Here is a 20,653-nt window from a genome sequence, read left to right on the forward strand (position 1 = left end):
TGTGTGGATCATGACAAACTGTGGAAAGCTCTTAGAGAGATGGGAATACCAGACCATCTTACCTGTCTCCTGAGAAACCTGTATGCGGGTCAAGAAGCAACAGTTAGAACCCTGTATGGAACAACTGATTGGTTCAAGATTGAGAAAGGAGTACGACAGGGCTGTCTGCTGTCACCCTGTTTGTTTAACCTATATGCTGAGCACATCATGAGAAATGCCAGGCTGGATGAGTTACAAGCTGGAATCAAGATAGGCAGGAGAAACATCAACAACCTCAGATATGCAGATGATACCACTCTAATGGCAGAAAGTGAAGAGGAACTGAAGAGCCTCTTGATAAGGGTGAAGGAGGAGAGTGAAAGAGTTGGCTTAAAACTAAATATTAAAAAAACTAAGATCATGGCATTCGGCCCTATTAGTGCATCACAAACGGAAGGGGAAAAGATGGAAGTAGTGACAGACTTCCTCTTCTTGGGCTCCAAAATCACTGAGAATGGTGACTGCAGCCTTGAAATCAGAAGATGATTGCTTCTTGGCGGGAAAGCGATGACAAACCTAGACTGTGTTGAAAAGCAGAGACATTACTCTGCTGACAAAGGTCTGTATAGTCAAGGCTATGGTCTTCCCAGTGGTCATGTATGGTTGTGAGAGCTGGACTGTAAAGAAGGACAGAATGCCAAAGAATTGATGCCTTTGAACTGTGGTGCTGGAGAAGACTCCTGAAAGTCCCTTGGACAGCAAGGAGATCAAACCAGTCAATCTTAAGGGAGATAACCCTGAATATTCACTGGAAGGACTGATGCTGAAGCTGAAGCTCCAGGATTTTGGTCATCTGATGTGAACAGATGACTCATTGGGAAAAGTTCTGATGCTGGGAAAGATTGGGGGCAGAAGGAGAAGAGGGCATCAGAGGATGAGATGGCTGGACAGCATCACCGATGCAATGAACATGAACTTGGGCAAACTCCAGGAGATGGTGAGGGACAGGGAGGCCTGGTGTGCTGCAGTCCATGGGGTCGCAAAGAGTCAGACACGACTGGGTGACTGAACAACAGCAACTCTTTTCTTTTTTTTTTTAGTTGTTAGAGCTGAGATTTATTTTTTAAATATGCATATACACACAACATATGATAAATATACATATAATTGCCATAAGCTTTAGATTTTTATTACATTTTGTGATATGGTCAATGGGAGTTTACAAAAAAGAAAAAATATGGAACGCTTCATGAATTTGCGTGTCATCCTTGCGCAGGGGCCATGCTAATCTTCTCTGTATCGTTCCAATTTTAGTGTATGTGCTGCCGAAGTGAGCACAACAGCAACTCTTAATAAACCACCAAAAAGAAACAAGAAACTAAGTGACTCTGTATTCGATATTTTTGAACATGCTTTGAAAACAAAGGGGTATAATGACCCTTTGGTCATTTGGTGGTTGTTCCTAAGGTCACTAATAAAAGTAGTCAGGGAAAGGATGAATTAGGGGATTCAAATTCCCAGCTCAGGTACTGCATGTATGACCTAAAATGCTTCATTTTTCTCTGAAGGAGATCCTCATCTCCTATAGATTAAAGGCTGAAATTGCTGAAGGTTAACTGCAGAATCTGATCCAGCAAAAGTTGTCTCTCTACCCTCAGTGGCAGTGGCATCTCCAGCCCCAGAGGTAGTGGCCTCTCTACTCACTTTCATCTGAGGTCATAAAAGAAGTCTCAACAAATTTAATAAATTGACATCACATAAAGTATCTTCTCTGACTACAGTGAGATGAAGCTAGATATCAATAACAAAAGGAAAATGAAAAATTTACAAATATATGAATATTTTAAACAACACAAAATAGACAACCAATAAGCCACAGAAGAAATCACAAAGGAAATTAGAAAATACTTAGGGGGGAGGAGCCAAGACGGCGGAGGAATAGGACGGGGAGACCACTTTCTCCCCTAAAATTCACCGAAAGAACATTTGAACGCTGAGCAAATTTCACAAAACAACTTCTGATCGCTAGCAGAGGACATCGGGCGCCCAGAAAAGCAGCCCATTGTCTTTGAAGGGAGGTAGGACGAAATATAAAAGATAAAAAGGGAGTCAAAAGAGCTACGGACGGAGACCCATCCCGGGAAGGGAGTCTTAACAGAGGAAGTTTCCAATCACCAGGAAACCCTCGCACTTGCGGGACTGGGGGAAGTTTTCGGCAATCTAACTGGGAGGAAAAATTAAACAAGGCTCACAGATTACGTGCCTAAAAGCAACTCCCAGCAGAAAAGTACCCCAGATGCCCGTACCCGCCAGCAACAAGCGGGGACGGAATGGAGAGGAGCGGGGGCATTGCTTAGGGTAAGGACCGGCCCGAAGACCCTGAGAGCAATCGGAGGGAGCTTTTTTAAACTGTGGGATAGCAAGGGACAAAATTAACCGGCCCAAACACACTGCCGGCGGTTCGCAAAACAAAGGGACTGAGAAACTCCAGAGAAGAGCCGGCCCATCCCGCTGGAGGTAGGAGGCAGGGGGGAGGGGAAAAGGGCAAACTCAGCCCCTGAGAAGCCACCCCCTCCCACACTGCAAACAGGCCCCCGGTTCCTATCTAAAGACTTCCTGAGACCCGACTGGCGGCGCGCGCTGGGGCCGCGGAGGGAAAAAGCGCGCCGTACCCGGGGAGAGAGGGCGCCCAAGCCTCTGGCTGCCTGGGCCGCTCGCCGCGGAGGGAAAAGGCGCGCCGCACCCGGGGAGAGTGCGCCCAAGCCTCTGGCTGCCTGGGCCGCTCGCCGCGGAGGGAAAAGGCGCGCCACATCCGGGGAGAGTGTGCCCAAGCCTCTGGCTGCCTGGGCCGCTCGCCGCGGAGGGAAAAGGCGCGCTGCATCCGGGGAGAGTGCGCCCAAGCCTCTGGCTGCCTGAACCGCTCAGGCGGGGAAGGCACAAAACGCAGGCGCAACCGAATCCGCGCTTTTGTGGAGTACCCGAAAACTGGAACCGCACTCAACGCAGGGCCCGCTCCATATAGAGCAGCCGGGAGCCTGAGCAGTGTAGACGGGGAAAGCACAGACACCCGTGAGCGGGGCAAACCCAGTGTGGCCGGAACACGGTGAGCGCTATCCACACAGAGCGGTGTCTGTCTGCAGCGCCCCGCCCTCCCCGTAGCAGGACTGAACTGAACTAGAGAACCTAAATAAGAGATCACCTCCGCCCGCCTGTGTCAGGGCGGAAATTAGACACCGAAGAGACGGCAAATAGAAGCCAAATAAACAAAGGGAACCGCTTCAGAAAGGACCGGTGCAACAGATTAAAATCCCTGAAGGTAACACCGACTACACCGGAAGGGGCCTATAGATATTGAGAAGTGTAAGCTGGAAAGAGGAGCTATCTGAAATTGAACTGAACCTACACTGGCCGCAACTCCAGAGAAATTCCTAGATATATATGTATATATATTTTTTTAATTAAAAAAAATTTTTTTTCTTTCCTTTTTAAAATTTTTTATTTTTTCTCTTTTATTTTCTTTTAAAATTCCCTATTACTCCCCCATTACTCCTCAACTTTCATTTTCATATATTTTTACGATTTTTTTAATTAGGGAAAAAATTTTTTTTTCTTTTTTTTTCTTTTTCTTGTTTTTCTCTCCTATTTCCTTTTAAAGTCCTCTAATACTCCTCTATTATTCCTTAATTTTCATTTTCATTTCACTATAACCTTGCCAAAAAAAAAAAGAGAGAAACCCTATTTTTAAACTGAACTTCATATACATTTCTAAATTTTTTTTGTGTTTTTGTTTTTAAATATTGTATTTCAAAGAGTCTAACCTCTACACTAGATTTTTAATCTTTGTTTTTCAGTATGTGATATAAATTTTGGACATTTAAGAATCCAATATTCAGTTCCCATTTCTATTCAGGAGTGTGGTGATACTCTCCCACTTTTGACTCTCTGTTTTCTACCTCAGAACACCTCTATTTCCTCCTTTCCCCTTCTCTTCCCAATCTAACTCTGTGAATCTTTGTGGGTGTCTGGGCTACTTAGAACACTTTGGGAACAGATAACTTCGTAGATCTGTCTCTCTCCTCTTGAGTCCCCTTTTTCTCCTCCTGCTCACTTCTACCTCCTTCCTCCCTCTCCTATTCTTCATGTAACTCTGTGAACCTCTCTGGTTGTCCCTCATGGTGGAGAATCTTTTCACCATTAACCTAGAAGTTTTATTATCAGTGCTGTATAGTTGGAGAAGTCTTGAGACTATTGGAAGAATAAAACTGAAATCCAGAGGCAGGAGACTTAAGCCCAAAACCTGAGAAAACCAGAAAACTCCTGACTACACAGAACATTAAGGAATAAGAGACCATCCAAAAGCCTCCATACCTACACCAAAACCAACCACCACCCAAGAGCCAATAAGCTCCAGTACAAGACATACCACGCAAATTCTTTAGCAACGCAGGAACATAGACCTGAGTGTCAACATACAGGCTGTCCAAAGTCACACCTAACACATAGACCCATTGCAAAACTCATTACTGGACACTCCATTGCACTCCAGAGAGAAGAAATCCAATTCCACACACCAGAATGCTGACACAAGCTTCCCTAACCAGGAAACCTTGACAAACCAATCATCCAACCCCACCCACTGGGTGAAACCTCCACAATAAAAAGGAACCACAGACCACAAGAATACAGAAAGCCCACTCCAGACACAGCAATCTAAACAAGATGAAAAGGCAGAGAAATACCCAACAGGTAAAGGAACATGAAAAAAGTCCACCAAGTCAAACAAAAGAGGAGGAAATAGGGAATCTATCTGAAAAAGAATTTAGAATAATGATAATAAAAATGATCCAAAATCTTGAAAACAAAATGGAGTTACAAATAAATAGCCTGCAGACAAAGATTGAGAAGATGCAAGAAATGTTTAACAAGGACCTAGAAGAAATAAAAAAAGTCAATTAAAAATGAATAATGCAATAAATGAGATCAAAAACACTCTGGAGGGAACCATGAGTAGAATAACAGAGACAGAAGATAGGATAAGTGAGTTAGAAGATAAAATGGTGGAAATAAATGAAGCAGAGAGGAAAAAAGAAAAAAAGAATTAAAAGAAATGAGGACAACCTCAGGGACCTCTGGGACAATGTGAAATGCCCCAACATTTGAATCATAGGGTTCCCAGAAGAAGAAGACAAAAAGAAAGGCCATGAGAAGTTACTCGAGGAGATAATAGCTGAAAACTTCCCTAAAATGGGGAAGGAAATAGCCACTCAAGTCCACGAAACCCAGAGAGTCCAAAACAGGATAAACCCAAGGCGAAACACCCCAAGACACATATGAATCAAATTAACAAAGATCAAACACAAAGAACAAATATTAAAAGCAGCAAGGCAGAAACAACAAATAACACACAAAGGGATTCCCATAAGGATAACAGCTGATCTATCAATAGAAACCCTTCAGGCCAGAAGGGAATGGCAGGACATACTTCAAGTAATGAAAGAGAATAACCCACAACCTAGATTACTCTACCCAGCAAGGATCTCATTCAAATATGAAGGAGAAATCAAAAGCTTTACAGACAAGCAAAAGCTGAGAGAATTCAGCACCACCAAACCAGCTCTTCAACAAATGCTAAAGGATCTTCTCTAGAGAGGAAACACAGAAAGGTGGTGTAAACGTGAACCCCAAACAACAAAATAAATGGCAACGGGACCATACCTATCAATAATTACCTTAAATGTAAATGGGTTGAATGCCCCAACCAAAAGACAAAGGCTGGCTGAATGGATACAAGAGCAAGACCCTATATATGCTGTCTACAAGAGACCCACCTCAAAACAAGGGACACATACAGACTAAAAGTGAAGGGCTGGAAAAAAATATTCCATGCAAACAGAGACCAAAAGAAAGCAGGAGTCGCAATACTCATATCAGATAAAATAGACTTTCAAATAAAGGCTGTGAAAAGAGACAAAGATGGACACGACATAGTGATCAAAGGATCAATCCAAGAAGAAGATATAACAATTATAAATATATATGCACCCAACATAGGAGCACCGCAATATGTAAGGCAAACACTAACGAGTATGAAAGAGGAAATTAATAGTAACACAATAATAGTAGGAGACTTTAATACCCCACTCACAACTATGGATAGATCAACTAAACAGAAAATGAACAAGGAAACACAAACTTTGAAGGACACAATGGACCAGCTAGACTTAATTGACATCTATAGGACGTTTCACCCCAAAACAATCAACTTCACCTTTTTCTCAAGTGCACACGGAACCTTCTCCAGGATAGATCACATCCTGGGCCATAAATCTAGTCTTGGTAATTTCAAAAAAAATGAAATCATTCCAGTCATCTTTTCTGACCACAGTGCAGTAAGATTAGATCTCAATTACAGGAAAAAAATTATTAAAAATTCAAACATATGGAGGCTAAACAACACGCTTCTGAATAACCAACAAATCATAGAAGAAATCAAAAGAGAAATCAAAATATGCATATAAATGAATGAAAATGAAAACACAACAACCCAAAAACTATGGGACACTGTAAAAGCAATGCTAAGGGGAAGATTCATAGCATTACAGGCCTACCTCAAGAAACAAGAAAAAAGTCAAATAAATAACCAACTCTACACCTAAAGCAACTAGAGAAGGAAGAAATGAAGAACCCCAGGGTTAGTAGAAGGAAGGAAATCTTAAAAATTAGGGCAGAAATAAATGCAAAAGAAACTAAAGAGGCCATAGCAAAAATCAACAAAGCTAAAAGCTGGTTTTTTGAAAAAATAAACAAAATTGACAAACCATTAGCAAGACTCATTAAGAAACAAAGGGAGAAGAATCAAATTAACAAAATTAGAAACGAAAATGGAGAGATCACAACAGACAACACTGAAATACAAAGGATCATAAGAGACTACTACCAGCAGCTCTATGCCAATAAAATGGACAACTTGGAAGAAATGGACAAGTTCTTAGAGAAGTATAACTTTCCAAAATTGAACCAGGAAGAAATAGAAGATCTTGACAAACCCATCACAAGCAAGGAAATTGAAACTGTCATCAGAAATTTTCCAGCAAACAAAAGCCCAGGACCAGATGGCTTCACAGCTGAATTCTACCAAAAATTTACAGAAGAGCTAACACCTATCTTACTCAAACTCTTCCAGAAAATTGCAGAAGAAGGTAAACTTCCAAACTCATTCTATGAGGCCACCATCACCCTAATTCCAAAACCAGATAAAGATGCCACAAAAAAAGAAAACTACAGGCCAATATCACTGATGAACATAGATGCAAAAATCCTTAACAAAATTCTAGCAAACAGAATCCAACAACATATTAAAAAAAATCATACATCATGACCAAGTGGGCTTTATCCCAGGAATGCAAGGATTCTTTAATATCCGCAAATCAATCAATGTAATACACCACATTAACAAATTGAAAGATAAAAACCATATGGTTATCTCAATAGATGCAGAAAAAGCCTTTGACAAAATTCAACATCCATTTATGATTAAAACTCTCCAGAAAGCAGGAATAGAAGGAATATACCTCAACATAATAAAAGCTATATATGACAAACCCACAGCAAGCATCACCCTCAATGGTGAAAAATTGAAAGCATTTCCCCTGAAATCAGGAACAAGACAAGGGTGCCCACTCTCACCGACTACTATTCAACATAGTTTTGGAAGTGTTGGCCACAGCAATCAGGGCAGAAAAAGAAGTAAAAGGAATCCAGGTAGGAAAAGAAGAAGTGAAACTCTCTCTGTTTGCAGATGACATGATCCTCTACATAGAAAACCCTAAAGACTCTACCAGAAAATTACTAGAGCTAATCAACGAATACAGTAAAGTTGCAGGATATAAAATTAACACACAGAAATCTCTTGCATTCCTATACACTAACAATGAGAAAACAGAAAGAGAAATTAAGGAAACAATACCATTCACCATTGCAACAAAAAGAATAAAATACTTAGGAGTATATCTACCTAAAGAAACAAAAGACCTATACATAGAAAACTATAAAACACTGATGAAAGAAATCAAAGAGGACACAAACAGATGGAGAAATATACCGTGTTCATGGATTGGAAGAATCAATATTGTCAAAATGGTTATACTACCCAAAGCAATTTATAGATTCAATGCAATCCCTATCAAGCTACCAACGGTATTTTTCACAGAACTAGAACAAATAATTTCACAATTTGTATGGAATTCAAAAACCCTCGAAAAGCCAAAGTAACCTTGAGAAAGAAGAATGGAACTGGAGGAATCAACCTACCTGACTTCAGACTATACTACAAAGCCACAGTCATCAAGACAGTATGGTACTGGCACAAAGACAGAAATATAGATCAATGGATCAGAATAGAAAGCCCAGAGATAAATCCATGTACCTATGGACACCTTATCTTCGACAAAGGAGGCAAGGATATACAATGGAAAAAAGACAACCTCTTTAACAAGTGGTGCTGGGAAAACTGGTCAACCACCTGTAAAAGAATGAAACTAGAACACTTTCTAACACCATACACAAAAATAAACTCAAAATGGATTAAAGATCTATATGTAAGACCAGAAACTATAAAACTCCTAGAGGAGAACATAGGCAAAACACTCTCTGACATAAATCACAGCAGGATCCTCTATGACCCACATCCCAGAATTTTAGAAACAAAAGCAAAAATAAACAAATGGGACCTAATGAAACTTAAAAGCTTTTGCACAACAAAGGAAACTATAAGCAAGGTGAAAAGACAGCCCTCAGATTGGGAGAAAATAATAGCAAACGAAGCAACAGACAAAGGATTAATCTCAAAAATATACAAACAACTCCTCCAGCTCAACTCCAGAAAAATAAATGACCCAATCAAAAAATGGGTCAGAGAATTAAACAGACATTTCTCCAAGGAAGACATACAGATGGCAAAAAAACACATGAAAAGATGCTCAACATCAGTCATTATCAGAGAAATGCAAATCAAAACCACAATGAGGTACCACTACATGCCAGTCAGGATGGCTGCTATCCAAAAGTCTACAAGCAATAAATGCTGGAGAAGGTGTGGAGAAAAGGGAACCCTCTTACACTGTTGGTGGGAATGCAAATTAGTATAGCCACTATGGAAAACAGTGTGGAGATTTCTTAAAAATCTGGAAATAGAACTGGCATATGACCCAGCAGTCCCACTTCTGGGCATACACACTGAGGAAACCAGATCTGAAAGAGACACGTGCACCCCAATGTTCATTGCAGGATTGTTATAATAGCCAGGACATGGAAGCAACCTAGATGTCCATCAGCAGACGAATGGATGAGGAAGCTGTGGTACATATACACCATGGAATATTACTCAGTCATTAAAAAGAATTCATTTGAATCAGTTCTAATGAGATGGATGAAACTGGAGCCCATTATACAGAGACTGGAGCCCATTATACAGAGCGAAGTAAGCCAGAAAGATAAAGACCAACACAGTATACTAACACATATATATGGAATTTAGAAAGATGGTAACGATAACCCTATATGCAAAACAGAAAAAGAGACTCAGATGTATAGAACAGACTTGTGGACTCTGGGAGAAGGCAAGGGTGGGATGTTTCAAGAGAACAGCATCAAAACATGTATATTATCTAGGGTGAAACAGATCACCAGCCCAGGTTGGGTGCATGAGACAAGTGCTCGGGCCTGGTGCACTGGGAAGACCCAGAGGGATCGGGTGGAGAGGGAGGTGGGAGGGGGGACCAGGATGGGGAATACATGTAAATCCATGGCTAATTCATTTCAATGTTTGACAAAAACCACTGCAATGATGTAAAGTAATTAGCCTCCAACTAATAAAAATAAATGAAAAAAAAAAAAAAAAGAAAATACTTAGGTATTTAGGTAATACTTTAGGTAAACCAAAACATAACTTCCAAAACTGGCCCAAGAGGCAAGAAAGGCAGTGTTTAAAGGAAATTTAGGTAGGTAAATACCCATCAATAAAAAAGAAAGATCTGATCAGGAGCCTAACCTTAACAAACTGAGGCGCTAGACAAAGGAAAAACTAAACCTAAAGCATGGAGAACTAAGATAATATAGAAGTATAAGAAAATAATAAAGATTATAACAGAGAGAAATGAAATATAGAATAAAGTGTGGAGAAATGAGTTTATTCAACCTGTGCTTGGGTCCAAGTGGAGTGGAAAATGAAATAAACAAGCAATTACAAAAACTTAAGAACCAGTTAAAAGACTGTATGGCAAGTTAGCACAAGGAAATACCATAAAGTTCTGCAATCATTGGAATCAGTCACCCACCACTGATTTTTCAACCTTCTCCCTTTCTAAGTCTTGAATTAGAATTATAGTTTGTGCTTGGGGAAAACATAACCTTGAAATGAATGTATATATTTCTTCAATCAATTTTTAGTTCATTCCAATTTGACATAAAACTTAAGAGCGTCACTTAAGTTATGAGACCTTCCTAGAAAAACCCCACCCATGTGCTCTGTCTACATTTTGTCTGTAGAAAAAAATTAGTCAAAGAACAAATTGAATCAGAGCAGTGGATAGATGCAGAATGAGACAAAAGCAGTCAGCAAGATGAAACAGTGATGCTTTACCCGCTAAACCAAGCCAAGACCGTTAGTTCTCCCTGACGGACTGTAGGTAACAGTCTTGAACCATGCTCTTTGACCTGGTGTTCAGATCCTGAAACCCCCACCACGTGGAATTTAACTGTGTGCTGCTCACAAGCGCACTGACCTCACACGACTCCTTAGAACCAGAAGGTTGACAGTGCTAACTCCCCATTACCTCACCGCCATCCAATCAGAAGAAAGTCCGCAAGCTGATCATGCCTTGCTCTTTGAACCTTTACTGTAAAACTCCTCACTACCCTCTTCAGGCGGGGACACACACTTTTGAGGACAGTACTCCCCTTTACCTGAAAAAGCAATGAGCTATTTCTTTCTACTTCATCCAAAATTCTGTCTCTAAATTTTTTTTTAAAGCCATCTTTGCACTAATGTTTTTTTAATTTATTTTTTTATTGAAGGATAATTGCTTTATAGAATTTTGTTGTTTCTGTCAAACCTCAATGTGAGTCAGCCATAGGTATACATATATCCCCTCACTCCAGTGTACAGAGGATAAGTTTTGGTGTTAAGAAAGTGGTGATATACAACTGTCTTCACTCTTTCCTCTCTCAATTTGTATTGCTTTATTTCTATTATGAAGCATTCTTTTGTGTTTTAAACTTTCATAGCTTCAAAAGTGTGAAGTGTACATGTTCATACTGTAGTCACATTGCTAAATAATACATTTGTGTGTGAGTGTGTGCATGGGTGTGTTTGTGTGTGTATGCACTCAGTCATGTTCAGTTCTTTGTGACCCCAAGGACTGTAGCCTGCCAGGCTCCTCTGTCCATGGAATTTTTCAGGCAAGAATATTGGAGCAGGTTGCCATTTCCTATTCCAGGGGATCTACCTGATCCAGGGATTGAACATTCGTTTCTTGTGTCTCCTGCATTGGCAGGCAGATTCTTTACAACTGTGCTACCTGGGAAGCCCAAATAATACATTTTACATTTTTCAATTGAAACACCCTACTATATTTTTATAGTTATGTTGTCATTGTTAGAAAATGATTTATCACTATTGCTGAAGACTATTTTATGCATTAGTGTCTTAACTGATGTTTTTAAAAAATTTATACATGTATACTTTTAAAGAGTTTCCTTGAAATTACACTTCTATTATACTGGAGAGGCTGTGCCACATAGTGGAATAGACATATACAATGGAGGTGAATGCTACTGGGTGCAAATAATATTCTCCAGCAATTACTAGCAATACATAGTTTTGCTAGATCTATTCAAACATATTTTGTAGAAAAACACATGTAAATAAAAATAATAAAGATGGTTGCCAGTGGAGGAATGGGAATGAGAAATGGACATACAAGAGAAAAATAAAAAAAAAACAAAATAAAGGAATGGGAATATCTAAAGATAATTATTATACAGCAAGAACCAAGAGAAATGACTTTCAACTGTCTACACAGAAGAAAGAAATGGGACTCATTAAACTTCAATTTTGCCATTCCTGAAAAATTTACCTAGGAGACATGGTTTGAGAATTAGCAAACATATCTTATGTGAGAAAGTTTATTACTCTTATTGTATGATTAGCATTGCTTTCAGTGAACAATGTGAAAAGATTTTAACATTAAAAGATATGTGGGACACTGTTATGAATAAATTTTTTTTGATTTCACAAAATTACACTCATTCTCTCTATATGATTCTTATTCAAAGTTAGAATTTTTATAGAGGTTCTCTTTCTGAAAGTTTAGTCCTTCATGTTTTACATAGGATTTATTCAACTAATATTTCTTTAAAAAACAATACTGATCATACTTGTCTTCACAGGGATTCGTATGCACACTAAACAGATAACAGTAATACTTGAGACCAAATAGATGGGACACTCATGAATTTAGGGGAAGCACAGTGTCTGTGGAAACTAGATAGCAGAGATGCTTGCTGTCTCTGTATCTGCACCTCTGCAGTGTGTGTCCTGGCTGCTTCCATGCACAAGTGACTCTGCCTTTCTCCCTTGAAGGTTGGTTGGTCCTGTGACTTGCTTGACTAATAGAATGTGTGCTGTAGAAGAGATATGTGTCTGGGACTCCAGAGGCCTTGCCTGCTTCTACTCTCTCCCTTGGAGCCTCAAGATCTTACCATGTGAACAATTGTCAGCTGGAGGATAAAGCATCATCTGGAAGAGGGTTCATTTATCTTAGTAAGGCGTCATTCAGCTTGTAAAGTTGTGAGCGAGGCCCCACTTGACAACAAGACCTACTCATCTTTAGTGACATTCATATAAAGAAACCCAGCCAAGATCAGCTAATATCTGCTCAAACAGACAGAAACGTCCCACTGACTCAGAAGCTCAGGCTTTAAACCACTGATTTGGGGATGGTTTGTCATTGCATAATAACAGTGGCAGCACATGGCAGGTGCCCTATGAGGGGCTCCACACAGAAAACTAGGGAGGGACACAGGAAAGGAAGTCTCTGTAAGAGGTGATGCCTCGAGCATAGGTCTAAAAATGAAAGTCACAAACATTCCAGTCTGGACCACTGAAGTTTTTGGTGAGAAATGCAAAAGATAGTAAAGTATAAAATAAACAATTGTAGAACATCTTTCTTTGAGAAATATTAGTGAAGGCTACATCTTATGTTTTTTCAATGTTAAAGATAATCTTTGCCTTTATATTGAGTTCCTTGTCTGTAATACAAGGTTTCCTTGTACTTACAGATTTAATTTTCTTAATGTCTAAAGATTTTAATTTGCTGAGATTTGCTGGCTCCTGTTGGCTTAATTATCTATATTTAGGACTTGTATTGTATTATGTGTTTCAGCACTAGTCTTGTTTTATTATCAAATGGATGGTTTTATGATTTTAATTTTTCAGTAGATTTTAATAAAATCACTGACACCTCACTGGTGAATTAATGTAGAAGCTTCTTCACTTGAGAGAGAATCCAGTGAATCTAAACTCTAAATCTTTGGACTTTAAACTTTCTTTTATAAGGTAGATGTGGATCTCATGTTTTCCTCTCTAGCAATAAAACCCTTTCCTTTTTGCTCAAACTAATCTGTCTTCAGCAGTTAATTCCTGCTTGAGAAGAGCAAATGTAATCATTTATATATATTATATACATATATATATATACTTTTTGTATGTTTACATTTAAAGCAAGACAATGGATACTATGACTCCATTAATATTCCCATCAGTTCAAGAATTCAATTTTTTTTCCACACACGATTTAATAGTTATTTTTTTGATCGTAGCCAGACTACAGTTTAGGTAAGTCCCTTCTCCTAGAAGTATAATTTCATATTTTTTTGATATGAGATGTCATCTTGCAGAAATAGAAGTTGAAATGGTGCACCTTGTTTATTACAACTGGCATTGAAAAGATGGTTTTGGATTTGAGATTAAATAATAACAGTGGTATAAGAAAGTTAATATAAACAGGCAATAGACCAGGGTACATTAATTAAGTGATGAAGATTATGACATTAAGGACAAATGCTCTTTTTAAATTCATATTTTATGCTTAACTTCAACCTTCTTTTACTTCCTTGAAATCAATGACATTCTTTTGATTAAGTCAGTAAAAGCTTCTTTCACTTGCTTGTTCCTCAGGCTATATATAAATGGGTTTAACATGGGGGCAACTGAAGTAGTGAGCACTAACACACCCTTATTAATTGTCACTTCATCCTTTGCTGAAGGTTTGACATAGATGAAGATACAACTGCCATAGCTGATAGAAACCACAATCATGTGAGAAGAACAGGTAGAAAAGGCCTTCATCTTTTGCTGGGCAGAATGGAACTTTATAATGGTCTTGATGATGTATATATATGACAGAATTACACACAGAAATGTCCCAATATCAGTCAGCACAGCAAGGGCAACAACCATCTGTTCTATGAACCATGTGTCTGAACAAGAGATCTTTAGGATAGGGGAAGCATCACAGAGAAAATGGTCAATGACATTATAGTCACAGAATTCCAAATTTAAGCCCAGGCAAAGTGGTGGAAATATGACCAGCCAACCTGCTATCCAACAGCAAATAACAAGTCTTCCACAGACTCTACTGTTCATGATGGTTGCATAATGTAAAGGTTTGCAGATGGCCACATAGCGGTCATAGGACATGATGGCCAGGAGAAAAAATTCTGTTGCTGCAAAAAGGAAGATAAAAAATAGTTGACTGACACAGGCATTATAGGAAATAGTCTTGTCCCCAGTTGATAAGCTGTATAAGAATCTGGGAATGCAGACTGTGGTGAATAAGGTTTCTAAAAAGGAGAAGTGTTTGAGGAAAAAGTACATGGCAGTTTTAAGGCGAGAGTCTACTAAAGTGAGTGTAATGATGGTCAGATTCCCAGTTACACTCAATAAGTAGGAGACAAGCAGAAGTATAAAAATCAGAACCTGCATTGGAGGGTCATCTGTCAGTCCCAGGAGTATGAATGTAGGTAATGATGTATGGTTTCTCATTGCTGACTTCTACTTCTTCTCAAGCTCTTCACAAAGTCAAGTGACATTGGATGGAGAAAACTTGTATGAAATTAAGAGGCCATGGACAATGGGTAAAAAATAAAATCCAACCAATGAATATTCATTTTATTCTTTGACTTGACAATGACTGATCGTAACTCTGGGATTCTCAGGTCTTTTAATGTGCATTATGTTTATAAGTGTCTTCAATATCATGGTTTTCTGAAATAACTTTGTTCTACTGTCCATATTTTTAGATCTCCTTGCATGCTCTTGAATCTCTATTTTTCAATTCACCTAAACTCTGTCTTCGACTGTCTGAAATGCATTTAGTTAATAGAAATAGAAAGGATCATCTATGTGACATGATATTTTGTTTATTATAATATTATTTTTCTCCTATTAATTCTTTACTACTCCCAAGTTTGAATGAACTCACAAGCTGCTTCAAATTTGGTTCCTGTTAAATGCAAATAAATGGCAGGGCTTGACATTTTATACAGAGTCTACATGCCACATGTGCAGTGTGAATGTTTGTTGTTACTGCAATGACCAAAGAAGTTATTTCATTTTATACATTTTACTTTTGGTGTCAGAATTGTCATCCAAATAACACTGATACTTTCCCATTTTGCTATTTATCTTGAAGTTTCTATATAAATACACAATTTTCCCTCCATTTTAACTCTGATAGAAACAGTGTTTGAAATTCTGTTCATGTTCCCATAGACTATAAACTAGGAGACACTGGAACATATCCAGGAACATAAAACAAGAATGAGCACTGTCATCTTATTGGTAGTCTCACTGTTGCTAGTGATGAATAGTTAAGTATTGATTTTGTGCTGAAGGCTACTGTTTTGATTAATTTTTACTATAAAATATTTAAATCCTAAAAAAAAAAAAAAAAGAAATCAGTGTTTAATGAGTACTACATAAACAACTAGTCATATACATGTACAGTCAACAAAAACAAGACTGGGAGCTGACTGTGGCTCAGATCATGAACTCCTTATTGCCAAATTCAGACTTAAATTGAAGAAAGTGGGGAAAACCATTAGACCATTCAGGTATGACCTAAATCAAATCCCTTATGACTATACAGTGGAAGTGAGAAATAGATTTAAGGGACTAGATCTGATAGAGTGTCTGATGAACTATGGGTGGAGGTTCATGCTATTGTACAGGAGACAGAAATCAAAACCACCCCCAAGAAAGAAATGCAAAAAAGCAAAATAGCTGTCTGAGGAGGCCTTACAAAGAGCTGTGATAAGAAGAGAAGCAAAAGGCATAGGAGAAAAGGAAAGATATAGCCATTTGAATGCAGAGTTCCAAAGAAAAGAAAGGAGAGATAAGAAAGCCTTCCTCAGTGATCAGTGCAAAGAAATAGAGGAAAACAATAGAATGGGAAAGACTAGAGATCTCTTCAAGAAAATTAGAGATACCAAGGGAAAATTTCATGCAAAGATGGGCTCAATAAAGGACAGAAATAGTAGGGACCTAACAGAAGCAGAAGATATTAAGAAGAGGTGGCAAGAATACACAGAAGAACTATACAAAAAAGATCTTCACAACCCAGATAATCACGATGTGTGTGATCACTCACCTAGAGCCAGACATCCTGGAATGTGAAGTCAAGTGGGCCTTAGGAAGCATCACTACAAACAAAGCTAGTGGAGGTGATGGAATTCCAGTTGAGCTATTTCAGTCCTAAAAGATGATGCTGTGAAAGTGCTGCACTCAATATGCCAGCAAATTTGGAAAACTCAGCAGTGGCCAAAGAACTGGAAAAGGTCAGTTTTCATCCCAATCCCAAAGAAAGGCAATGCCAAAGAATATTCAAACTTCTGAACAACTTCACTCATCTCACATGCTAGTAAAGTAATGCTAAAAATTCTCCAAGATAGGTTTCAGCAATATGTGAACTGTGAACTTCCAGATGTTCAAGCTGGATTTAGAAAAGGCAAAGGAACCAGAGGTCAAATTGCCAACATCTGCTGGATTGTCAAAAAAGCAAGAGAGTTCCAGAAAAACATCTATTTCTGCTTTATTGACTATGCCAAAGCCTTTGACTGTGTGGATCACAATAAACTCTGGAAAATTCTGAAGGAGATGGGAATACCAGACCACCTGACCTGCCTCTTGAGAAACCTATATGCAGGTCAGGAAGCAACAGTTAGAACTGGACATGGAACAACAGACTGGTTCCAAATAGGAAAAGGAGTACATCAAGCTGTATATTGTCACCCTGCTTATTTAACTTATATGCAGAATACATCATGAGAAACACTGGGCTGGAAGAAGCACAAGCTGGAATCAAGACTGCCGGGAGAAATATCAATAACCTCAGATATGCAGATGACACCACCCTTATGGCAGAAAGTGAAGAAGAACTAAAAAGTCTCTTGATAAAAGTGAAAGGAAGATGGCGGAGGAATAGGATGGGGAGACCACTTTCTCCCCTACAAATTCATCGAAAGAACATTTGAACGCTGAGCAAACTTCACAAAACAACTTCTGATCGCTAGCAGAGGACATCAGGCGCCCAGAAAAGCAGCCCATCGTCTTCGAAAGGAGAGAGAGAAGAAATCCAGTTCTATGCACCAGAACACCCATGCAAGCTTACCTAACCAGGAAACCTTGACAAACCAATCATCCAACCCCACCCACTGTGAGAAACCTCCACAATAAAAAGGAACCACAGACCACAAGAATACAGAAAGCCTACTCCAGACACAGCAATCTAAACAAGATGAAAAGGCAGAGAAATACCCAGCAGATAAAACAATATGAAAAATGCCCACCGAGTCAGACAAAAGAGGAGGAGATAGGGAATCTACCTGAAAAAGAATTTAGAATAATGATAATAAAAATGATCCAAAATCTTGAAAACAAAATAGAGCTACAGATAAATAGCCTGGAGACAAAGATTGAGAAGATGCAAGAAATGTTTAATAAGGACCTAGAAGAAATAAAAAGTCAATTAAAAATGAATAATGCAATAAATGAGATAAGAAACACTCTGGAGGGAACCAACAGTAGAATAACGGAGACAGAAGATAGGATAAGTGAGGCAGAAGATAGAATGGTGGAAATAAATGAAGCAGGGAGGAAAAAAGAAAAAAGAATTAAAAGAAATGAGGACAACCTCAGGGACCTCTGGGACAATGTGAAACGCCCCAACATTCGAATCATGGGGTTCCCAGAAGAAGAAGACAAAAAGAAAGGCCATGAGAAGTTACTCGAGGAGATAATAGCTGAAAACTTCCCTAAAATGGGGAAGGAAATAGCCACCCAAGTCCACGAAACCCAGAGAGTCCAAAACAGGATAAACCCAAGGCAAAACACCCCAAGACACATATTAATCAAATTAACAAAGATCAAACACAAAGAACAAATATTAAAAGCAGCAAGGCAGAAACAACAAATAACACACAAAGGGATTCCCATAAGGATAACAGCTGATCTATCAATAGAAACCCTACAGGCCAGAAGGGAATGGCAGGACATACTTCAAGTAATGAAAGAGAATAACCCACAACCTAGATTACTCTACCCAGCAAGGATCTCATTCAAATATGAAGGAGAAATCAAAAGCTTTACAGACAAGCAAAAGCTGAGAGAATTCAGCACCACCAAACCAGCTCTTCAACAAATGCTAAAGGATCTTCTCTAGACAGGAAACACAGAAAGGTTGTATAAACGTGAACCCCAAACAACAAAGTAAATGGCAACGGGACCACACCTATCAATAATTACCTTAAATGTAAATGGGTTGAATGCCCCAACCAAAAGACAAAGGCTGGCTGAATGGATACAAAAGCAAGACCCCTATATATGCTGTCTACAAGAGACCCACCTCAAAACAAGGGACACATACAGAGTGAAAATAAAGGGCTAGAAAAAAACATTTCATGCAAACAGAGACAAAAGAAAACAGGAGTCACAATATTCATATCAGGTAAAACAGACTTTAAAATAAAGGCTGTGAAAAGAGATAAAGAAGGACACTACATAATGATCAAAGGATCAATCCAAGAAGAAGATAAAACAATTATAAATATATATGCACCCAACATAGGAGCACCACAATATGTAAAGCAAATGCTAACAAGTATGAAAGGGGAAATTAACAGTAACACAATAATAGTGGGAGACATTAATACTCCACTCAGAACTATGGATAGATCAATTAAACAGAAAATTAACAAGGAAACACAAACTTTAAATGACACAATGGACCAGCTAGACCTAATTGATATCTATAGGACATTACACCGCAAAATAATCAACTTCACCTTTTTCTCAAGTGCACATGGAACCTTCTCCAGAATAGATCACATCCTGGGCCATAAATCTAGTCCTTAGTAAATTCAAAAAAATTGAAATCATTCCAGTCATCTTTTCTGACCACAGTGCAGTAAGATTAGACCTCAGTTATAGGAAAAAATTTATTAAAAATTCAAAAATATGGCAGCTAAATAACATGCGTCTGAATAACCAACAAATTATAGAAGAAATCAAAAAAGAAATCAAAATATGCATATAAATGAATGAAAATGAAAACACAGCAACCCAAAACCTATGGGACTCTGTAAAAGCAGAGCTAAGGGGAAGATTCATAGCATTACAGGCTTACGTCAAGAAACAAGAAAAAAGTCAAATAAATAACCTAACTCTACATCTAATGCAACTAGAGAAGGAAGAAATGAAGAACCCCAGGGTTTGTAGAAGGAAAGAAATCTTAAAAATTAGGGCAGAAATAAATGCAAAAGAAACTAAAGAGGCCATAGCAAAAATCAACAAAGCTAAAAGCTGTTTTTTTGAAAAAAATAAACAAAATGGAAAAACCATTAGCAAGACTCATTAAGAATAAAAGGAAGAACCAAATTAACAAAATTAGAAACGAAAATGGAGAGATCACAACAGACAACACTGAAATACAAAAGATCATAAGAGACTACTATCAGCAGCTCTATGCCAATAAAATGGACAACTTGGAAGAAATGGACAAATTCCTAGAAAAGTATAGCTTTCCAAAACTGAACCAGGAAAAAATAGAAGATCTTAACAGACCCATCACAGGCAAGGAAATCGAAACTATAATCAGAAATTTTCCAGCAAACAAAAGCCCAGGACCAGATGGCTTCACAGCTGAATTCTACCAAAAATTTACAGAAGAGCTAACACCTATTTTACTCAAACTCTTCCAGAAAATTGCAGAAGAAGGTAAACTTCCAAACTCATTCTATGAGGCCACCATCACCCTAATTCCAAAACCAGATAAAGATGCCACAAAAAAAGAAAACTACAGGCCAATATCACTGATGAACATAGATGCAAAAATCCTTAACAAAATTCTAGCAAACAGAATCCAACAACATATTAAAAAAAATCATACATCATGACCAAGTGGGCTTTATCCCAGGAATGCAAGGATTCTCTAATGTTCACAAATCAATCAATGTAATACACCACATTAACAAATTGAAAGATAAAAACCACATGATTATTTCAATAGATGCAGAAAAGCCTTTGACAAAATTCAACATCCATTTATGATTAAAGCTC

General features: G+C 38.4%; 1 protein-coding gene and 1 non-coding gene across 2 annotated transcripts; both read right to left on the reverse strand.

Moving 5' to 3' along the window:
* Positions 1-1,210: 1,210 nt before the first annotated feature.
* On the reverse strand, positions 1,211-1,317 carry LOC139033618 (U6 spliceosomal RNA). Its single transcript, XR_011486140.1, has one exon. It is a non-coding gene; the product is annotated as a U6 spliceosomal RNA (small nuclear RNA).
* Positions 1,318-7,661: 6,344 nt separating this feature from the next.
* Positions 7,662-15,082, reverse strand: LOC139033606 (olfactory receptor 6C2-like). Its single transcript, XM_070463024.1, has 2 exons — positions 14,155-15,082; positions 7,662-7,696 (listed from the first exon to the last, which is right to left on the reverse strand). Exons 1-2 carry the CDS (start codon positions 15,080-15,082, stop codon positions 7,662-7,664), a joined length of 963 nt encoding a protein of 320 aa, XP_070319125.1.
* Positions 15,083-20,653: the final 5,571 nt, after the last annotated feature.

The sequence above is a fragment of the Odocoileus virginianus genome, unplaced genomic scaffold (assembly GCF_023699985.2).
Source record: "Odocoileus virginianus isolate 20LAN1187 ecotype Illinois unplaced genomic scaffold, Ovbor_1.2 Unplaced_Scaffold_21, whole genome shotgun sequence".
Lineage (NCBI taxonomy): Eukaryota > Metazoa > Chordata > Mammalia > Artiodactyla > Cervidae > Odocoileus > Odocoileus virginianus.